This window comes from Silurus aristotelis, assembly GCF_946808225.1.
Source record: "Silurus aristotelis genome assembly, chromosome: 20".
Lineage (NCBI taxonomy): Eukaryota > Metazoa > Chordata > Actinopteri > Siluriformes > Siluridae > Silurus > Silurus aristotelis.
This window is the reverse complement of record NC_139593.1, coordinates 22513543-22522781: the sequence shown is the minus strand read 5'-3', so window position 1 is coordinate 22522781 and position 9239 is coordinate 22513543. Positions and strand designations below refer to the sequence as shown.

The 9239-nt window shown below is 40.3% G+C and overlaps 1 protein-coding gene across 1 annotated transcript in view; it reads right to left on the bottom strand.

Annotated features, from left to right (window-relative positions):
• Positions 1-7837: 7837 nt before the first annotated feature.
• Positions 7838-9239, bottom strand: part of ifi44b (interferon induced protein 44b) — a 2132-nt gene continuing 730 nt past the window's right edge. The window contains exons 1-3 of the mRNA XM_083521950.1: positions 8914-9239; positions 8598-8698; positions 7838-8411 (exon numbers count right to left, since the gene is read on the bottom strand). The exon at positions 8914-9239 is cut by the window's right edge and continues 730 nt beyond it. Of these exons, the coding sequence (XP_083378076.1) occupies positions 8244-8411; positions 8598-8698; positions 8914-9124 (480 nt within the window). The 5' untranslated portion in view covers positions 9125-9239 and the 3' untranslated portion in view covers positions 7838-8243. The remainder of the gene's footprint in view (positions 8412-8597; positions 8699-8913) is intronic.

Genomic DNA, 9239 nt, shown 5'->3' with positions numbered 1-9239 from the left:
TGTGTGTGTGTGTGTGTGTGTGTGTGTGTGTGTGTGTGTGTGTGTGCATGTGCGTGTGCGTGTGCGTGTGTGTGTGTGTGTGTGTTTGTGCTCAGTATTTGGGTATCTGTGTTATTACTTGATTAAACACTGATACACAGAGTGCATTAAAGTTTTATTTTTATTATAATTTATTTACTGTATTTTGCTTTTAAATAAATTTAGTTTAAAAGTGTAGAATTAGAAAATACACATCATTTCATTAAACATGTTTTATGCTAATGCTAAAACAACATGCAGTTATGTTATAAAACCAATGACTCACTGTATAATGTCTAAAACAGAGCAGCGACCCCAACTGGTGATCATTAGAGTTTTATTAGAGAACCAATTCATTAGGAACAAATCAGTAAAACACCACTAGAGGTCACCGTCTCCTAAGTTCTGAAGACATTTGTATAGAAATCACATACACAGTAAAACATAACTCGTTCTGGAAAAAACCCACCTCTATTGCTATAAGTTGGAAAACTGTTGGACTTTTAGATCAGAAAAACACGAGTTCAATAAGATAAGTGTACGATGATGGACAGGATTAGAAATGAGTTTATTAGAGGGACAGCGCATGTAGGACGTTTTGGAGACAAGGTGAGGGAGGTGTGATTGAGATGGTTTGGACATGTGCAGAGGAGGGACATGGGGTATATCAGTAGGAGAATGCTGAGGATGGAGACACCAGGAAGGAGGAAAAGAGGAAGAACAAGGAGGAGGTTTATGGATGTGGTGAGAGAAGACATGCAGGTAGTTGGTGTGAAAGAGGCAGATATAGAGGACAGGGGGGATGGAGACGGATGATCCGCTGTGGCGCCCCCTAATGGGAGCATAGCAACATCATGGATCTTTATATTGTTTATGTAGAGAACATCCTCAGCTGCAACAAGTGGTCTTCAACTGAAAAGAACCCTATCCAGATGGCATCAGGATAAATGCCCAGAAAGAGGAAAGGGATCACTGGGAAGTTAGTGAATGCAACCTGCCATTTATTCTGCATCTGCATCTTCTGGCATCAGTTCTTAAGGGTCTTCCTAACATTCAGTGTTATATAATAATGATAGCATTGACCATGTGTTTGCTCTCCTGCCTGACATTAAAGTGTCTTTTGTAATGGCAAACAGTGGATTTGATTTCACCAGGAGAATATTAGGACCTGTAATCTACAGCGATGCAAATAATTACTCAAAGCTGAGATTACAGAAGAACTCATCTCCCTTCATGTCCTCCCCTTTTCTTCTTTAGATTTATTCTGTTACAGTCTTATCATCTTGTGAAGCACAGTGAATTACTCTTTTTGTATTAAAGCTTGCTCATCAGGGATAAACACACACCGTTCACCTTCACTGTTGAATTCTGTAAAGCTGCTTTAAGACAATGTCTGTTGTGAAAAGCGCAATAGAAATAAACTTGACTTGACCTGACTTGATTTGAGATGCCCAAACTAGGATCTGTGGGCAAAAGTTGGCCAGTGAAAACCTTTGATTTGGCTGCAATGCCACATAATTTATGGGAAGAGGAAAAAAGAATATATATATATATATCTATTGATATATTATATATTGATAAATAAGAACCAGCTTCATGTCTGTCATTAGAGGCACTGAATAGCTGTAGAAAGCCCTAAAACTTGATTGTTTTTTGTTGTATTATAAATTTAACTGAAATACAAATTAAAAAAAGAATCTACATTAATTATACAGGTTACAGAGTCATGCTTTCTATTCATTTATTTATGTTACATTTAGATTTTTATGACCCACAGAATCAATCAAGTTTGATTTCTGACACTTCGTAGGAAAATGTTTGCTAATACCATGTTGTAATTAATGCTAATTGTCTCCACCTGTGAATGGTGTGTTAAATTTCAGTCTGTGAGAATGTCAAAGCTGCTATTTGCGTTTTTTAATCCAATAAAATTGGAGCCCTTTCTGTTGCATCAGTTTTTAATTTCTTTATTAATCCACTTCTCTTCATGATTCTTCAGCAGAGAAAAAAAAAAAAAAAAAAATTTTGTTCATATTCTCTCCCAGCATGCACAGACATGAAGTGAGCTGGTCTTAAGATCACACACTAATGTGATAGACTACACACTAACACACTAACACACTGCTCTGCTATGGGAACCAATGTTCCTGCTTCATTTGGACCATGAAGCAGAATCAGCTAAACATCAAAACTTGTCATTGGAATCAGTTTGAATACACATTATTATAAAAAGCTGAACAAATCGAGAAAAGAAGTTATTTTAAAACCTGCTGGATTACTTGGTTTAAATTGTGGAATATATTTTGTAAGCGTCACTGAAATAATTTTTGAGTATCACTGAAATAATTAAATAAATACTGAAACAGATATATTACTTTATTTCAGAGCAAAAACAGAGGATTTTCCTAACAGGATTGATTTACAGGTAACCTGTTAATGACAACCACACACAATGATTTTTTTCATAAAATACTTTGTATTTTAGTTGCAGAAAAGGACATTTTCTATATTTACAGGAAAATGAAGATGATAATTTTTTTTAAATATACACAGGTGGATTATTTTTAGGAAGTTATTCACAATTCAGATATTTAGATACCACTTCAGTTCACATTGTAAAAGGATTTTTTAAGTGTAAATGAATAAGGTTTATTAACAAGTTAGTAGTGGTTCCATTACTACAGAAATACGAACCCAAACCTTTTCCTATTAAGGGCTAAAGATCAAAGTTGATTGATGCTTTCAAGCTGTAGTTCACATTCTACATATAGTACATTATAGTACATTATAGTACATTATAGTACATTATAGTACATTATAGTTCATTATAGTACATTATAGTACATTATAGTACATTATAGTACATTAGAAACCAAACCAGTTTATTGTATAATATTGTTCAGTGCCTTAAACAGCCATCCAGGCAAATCAAAGTTTATTTGGCCCACGGGCACTAGTGTGTACATGTACAGTGGGTACGGAAAGTATTCAGACCCCCTTCAATTTTTCACTCTTTGTTATATTGCAGCCATTTGCTAAAATCATTTAAGTTCATTCTTCTTCCTCATGAATGTACACACGGCTCCCCATACTGACAGAAAAACACAGAATTGTTGACATTGTTGCAGATTTATTAAAAAAGAAAAACTGAAATATCACATGGTCCTAAGTATTCAGACCCTTTGCTCAGTATTTAGTAGAAGCCCCCTTTTGATCTAATACAGCCAGGAGTCTTTTTGGGAAAGATGCAACAAGTCTTTCACACCTGGATTTGGGGATCCTCTGCCATTCCTCCTTGCAGATCCTCTCCAGTTCTGTCAGGTTGGATGGTAAACGTTGGTGGACAGCCATTTTTAGGTCTCTCCAGAGATGCTCAATTGGGTTTAAGTCAGGGCTCTGGCTGGGCCATTCAAGAACAGTCACGGAGTTGTTGTGAAGCCACTCCTTCGTTATTTTAGCTGTGTGCTTAGGGTCATTGTCTTGTTGGAAGGTAAACCTTTGGCCCAGTCTGAGGTCCAAAGCACTCTGGAGAAGGTTTTCGTCCAGGATATCCCTGTACTTGGCCGCATTCATCTTTCCCTCGATTGCAACCAGTCGTCCTGTCCCTGCAGCTGAAAAACACCCCCACAGCATGATGCTGCCACCACCATGCTTCACTGTTGGGACTGTATTGGACAGGTGATGAGCAGTGCCTGGTTTTCTCCACACATACTGCTTAGAATTAAGGCCAAAAAGTTCTATTTTGGTCTCATCCGACCAGAAAATCTTATTTCTCAGTTTTTTAGCAAACTCCATGCGGGCTTTCATGTGTCTTGCACTGAGGAGAGGCTTCTGTCAGGCCACTCTGCCATAAAGCCCCGACTGGTGGAGGGCTGCAGTGATGGTTGACTTTCTACATCTTTCTCCCATCTCCTGACTGCATCTCTGGAGCTCAGCCACAGTGATCTTTGGGTTCTTCTTTACCTCTCTCACCAAGGCTCTTCTCCCCCGATAGCTCAGTTTGGCCGGTCGGCCAGCTCTAGGAATGGTTCTCGTCGTCCCAAACGTCTTCCATTTAAGGATTATGGAGGCCACTGTGCTCTTAGGAACCTTAAGTGCAGCAGAAATCTTTTTGGAACCTTGGCCAGATCTGTGCCTTGCCACAATTCTGTCTCTGAGCTCTTCAGGCAGTTCCTTTGACCTTAATGATTCTCATTTGCTCTGACATGCATTGTGATCTGGAAGGTCTTATATAGACAGGTGTGTGGCTTTCCTAATCAAGTCTAATCAGTATAATCAAACACAACTGGACTCAAATGAAGGTGTAGAACCATCTCAAGGATGATCAGAAGAAATGGAAAGCACCTGAGTTAAATATATGAGTGTCACAGCAAAGGGTCTGAATACTTAGGACCATGTGATATTTCAGTTTTTCTTTTTTAATAAATCTGCAAAAAGGTCAACAATTCTGTGTTTTTCTGTCAGTATGGGGAGCTGTGTGTACATTCATGAGGAAGAAGAATGAACTTAAATGATTTTAGCAAATGGCTGCAATATAACAAAGAGTGAAAAATTTAAGGGGGTCTGAATACTTTCCATACCCACTGTACCTGTGTGTATAGGAGAGTACTGAGATCAGCGTCTATAAATGCAGTGGTAAAAGAAATAGAAAAGATAAAACACTTGGTTCATGCTTTTTTTTAGTAAAATAATCAATTTAGTTTATTTCCCAATAACACCAACCCTGAAAAGTTTAACTCTAACTAATAAAACCACCACAAACACGCACCTGAAGAACTTCGATACCTTCACTCTATCACTTACATTTGACTCTGATAGATAGATAGACATCTGACTCTAATTAAACTGTTCTCAGTTCTCTACAATTTCTCAGAAATTTCACATTCTATGAGAAATCATTTAATGTTTTTTATCCAATTCTGTGCAATGTTTCTTATAAAACTCATTTAGAGGCTTTAACAGATCCACTGTCTTTTGCTGGCATCATTATATTTCCCTATGTTTAGCTCTTTTTTCTTTCACTTCTAAAATACATAGACACTCCTAATTGTACTGCAAAACAAGTTTGAAGAGGTGCTGCACGTTTAATTTAAAAGTTGTACCAATACCAGTCACTAGAGGGCAATAGCTATTCTGGATTTCTTTTATTAAAGTGAAGGCATTTTATTTTCCATTCCTGTGAAATTTTGTAATTAATGCAGAAGAAGAAAATGCTGGTGAAGTGTAATGTGATTGTAACCAAGGTCATAAGAACCGTATCAAAAACCTAAAAAATAAAAAATAATTATTCAAATGCACAATAATATAAAATAATATTTTAAATATATTAGTTTAAGGTTTTGGGAATCAAATATTGGCAAAAGGAATAAATGTCACAAACCAGAAATATTTATGAAATGTAATAATTAAGAGTAGCTCCACCCTTAATGATTGCTCTGGTTGGTTCTGATCAGAGGGGGGGGAACCTTGATGTCACGGTGCGGAGTCGGATGCGGAAGTAACTCAATCATTGTTTATTGAGTGATTCTCACACACACACACACACACACACACACACACACACACACACACACACACAGGAGTCAGAGTGTTACAAACCGACGTGCGGGTTTCAGTCCGTAAAGCCAGTGTTATCCGTTTAAGAAGAATAATCCACAGCCCGCATGTAATCCATGAAAGGATAGTAATCCACGGAATGGGTATAATCCATAGGGTAGGAAGTGGGAACGGGAACCAGCAGGAAATGATGGCAGTCGGGAACCAGGTCGCTCACTGTAGTATTCGAGTAGGTCCGACACTAGTGATGTTGGAATGGAGGCTTATATGCTCCATCGGTAATGAGAGACACCTATCGGGCAGCGTCAGAGCGAGGCAGCGTGACAGCTACCGAGGGGGGCGTGGCAGGTGGATCCCTGACATTACCCCCCCTCCAGGGGCGGCATCTGACGCCCCAAAACTACCCACACAAGGTGGGCCAGGGCACTCCGCGCAGCTTGCAGGCTGGACGACTCCCTGGGCGGAGATGGGAGGTGAAGAGAGGTCAGAGGCGGAGGTCAGAGGCCAAACGACGCCCCCGGCAGAGTCTAGAGGCCGAGCGATGCCCACGGTGGAGTCCAGAGGCCGAACGACAGCCATGGTGGAGTCCAGAGGCCATGCAATGCACACGGTGGGGTATTAGAAGCCGAGTGATGCCCTCGGTGAGTCCGGAGACTGAGCAACACCCACGGCAGAGTTCAGAGGCCGAGTCATGCCTTCTGCGAGAGTTTGGAGCAGAACGACACCCTCAGCGGGGATCGGCGCAGAGCGACGCCCTCTGTGGGGTACAGGTGTGGCGCAACGTCCTTTGTGGGTGTTTGGAGCATATCCTGGGGTATGACGGCACCCACGGCCGGATTCAGGAACACAGTGACACCTTCGGCAGGGCTTTGAGCCGTAACAATGCCCTCAGAGGAAGTCGGGGGGTGAGGTCACCTGGAGAGGAACTCGGAGGAACCACCTTGGTGGAGAGACTGAAATCTCAGAGAACCATGGTCTGCCTGGCCACCAGAAAGAGACAGACTTCATCCCAGCACTCCTGGAAGCAGTACGACAGGAAAAAGGCATACAGGCATAGCCTCGGCCACGCCTGAGCCATAGCGTCCAGCCCAAGATGGGCTGGAGGTGTAAGGGATAACCAGAGGGTACAACGCAACGACTCTTGAGTCGCAAACAGGTCCACTTGAACCCTTCCGAATCTCCCCCAAATCTGCTCAACCACCAGAGGGGGGAGCTGGCATTCCCTGGGTTTCAACCCCTATCTCGACAGGGTGTCTGCTGCTTTGTTTAGGCAGACTGGGTCCCGTTTTAGCCTCGGAAAAAACGGTAGACCCCGACGTAGACGTTGTGATGGGGGTTGCAGAAAGTGTTGGTAAAGCTTGCTGGATGAAAGCGATCTCTGCTCATCAGCCGGCCAAGACAGGTCTCGTCACATGGGGAAGAAACTGCCAAAAGGCCTGCTTCCGAAGCATGTGAATGACATTTACATTTACATTTGCGGCACTTAGCAGACTTCCTTATACAGAGCGACATACTAAAGTGCTTTGGAATCTCTAATAATGAATAAATCTACACTGTACACACGATTACAAACTTAATATAAATATAACTCTTGAATTCTTACAAAGCAAACTTGGAAAGTGATAATTTAATGAGTGAATGAGTGCTAGAACTGGCAGGAGAGGCAGGAGAAAGGGACAAGCCCATCTCGAAACCCTCTGCAAGGTCCATTTATGAGCCCCAGAAACTAGCGTGCACGATCAGCTTCCTTGAGGACTGACTTCACATGTTACACTGCCAGACCAGCCACACAAAGGGGCAGGGGGGAACACACAGCCAGAAAGTGTGCTTAGTCTTTTTAGTAGCCGTCATATGTACAAACAAAAGACAAACAATTGGCTTCGAATACACACAGAGCGCTTCATGAACAAACAGAAGCTAGCGCCGGCTTCACTCAATGCGCGTTTTATAACTTCCTGGTTGTGACGTCACCCTGCCGGTGACGTCGTGCTTTAATTGGATGGATTACACACTTGTTTCAGAGTGTGGACAATGTGAAAGCGTTCCCAAAGCGTTGTTGATGCAGCTCAAGCTCCTGAAACGGAACCCACAATATCACAAGATGCACTGACAGCTTTTTCTGCCACTGCTGTATGGTTAGGGTTAGTCCTGCCTTTACTGGTCCTACCGTCATTGCCTGAAGGATTACATAATCTGGTATTCATGTTCTGTACTATAAACAGTGAACACTTTTATTAAAAATCACCTGCTGTTGTCTCACTGCTGAACTGCATCAATAATTTATTTGATTCTTTATTGAACATATAAAAATCAGAAAGAAGATAAAACATGATTACAGTAACATCATTAAATCAGTAATACAATAAAGTGGTAAAGACAACAACAAAGATAAATAATGTTATTTTTCATTGTTTTCATAGTTTCAAATTTTATTGTATTTTATTGTAAATTCAAATTATATTTAATTTGATTGTAAAAAAATATAATATTTTCATTTAATAAAGTATAACATTTAAACATAAGTTGTAATAGTTTCTCAGTACATCTCTCTTCATATTGTTAATTCCTGAATCTGTCCAGTTCTATGTTGCTTCTGTGTTGCAAATTAAACGATTAGAATGTAGAAATTATTCACACTGAACCTACTCTCTTCTATCCTCACTGGAAGTCTACACCTGCTCTTCAATGTAGTCATTGGCAAATGTAATGATGTTAATGATGGCCATGAGAATCAGAAGATCCATGTGCACGTCGTTGGTGATCTGCTCATGGTAGTTCTGCACAGGTAGTTCTGTGCAGTTCATCGGCACTCCCAGTTTATTACTGCACTCTTCCATCTGAGATAAACAGATACATGATTATTATATGTGAGGTTATGGAGATCGGAGTTCCAGTTATATCTGAATGTACATCAGCATAAAGAAAAATGTTCTCTGGTGGTAAAAAGTTTTGTAGAGGAGATCAGAGAACTACAGTAAATAAAAAGAGGAAGTGATGGAGATGGATTTTCCTATTCTTCTCACCTTCTCTTTAATTTTTTTGCTGGTGTAGATCTTACTCAGGTTCTCCTTAACTAGAGGACATGTTCTGTCCACGATCGACATGATGACCACTTGAGGAATCCCTGCAGAATCACCAGAAACACATAAAACATATATTTACATTTATGGCATTATTCACGCATTTATCTTATATACTGAACAGTTGAAGGTTCATCTTTATGGGCTTGAAAGTGGCAGCTATTGTATGAGTAGTCCACATAATCACCACTGACCTTCTGACCTGATCTTCTCTGTAATCTTTGTATTAAGATAAAGTTATAATTTTGTGAGAACTCACCCAAGTCACGTGCCTTTTCCCGAAAATCTCTCATTTTCTGGATAACACCATCACTGATGAAGGAGATTCTGTCTCCTGGTAGAACACTGACCAGACAGTGAATCTTGTCCTTCAGACTGGGGTAAGTGTTGTAACTCTGGTCACCTTTATCAATTGGTTTTAGTGGATTGAACTGAAAGAGCAAAAACTTTTGAGTATGTAGTAAGACCATTATAAACGTCACTTAGCAAACAAAGTGCTACTACATATGAATTATTCCGTTATTACTGTAAAAATATGTGTTTAGTAGGAAACAACAATAATTTCCAGAACTAGTGATGCTTCAC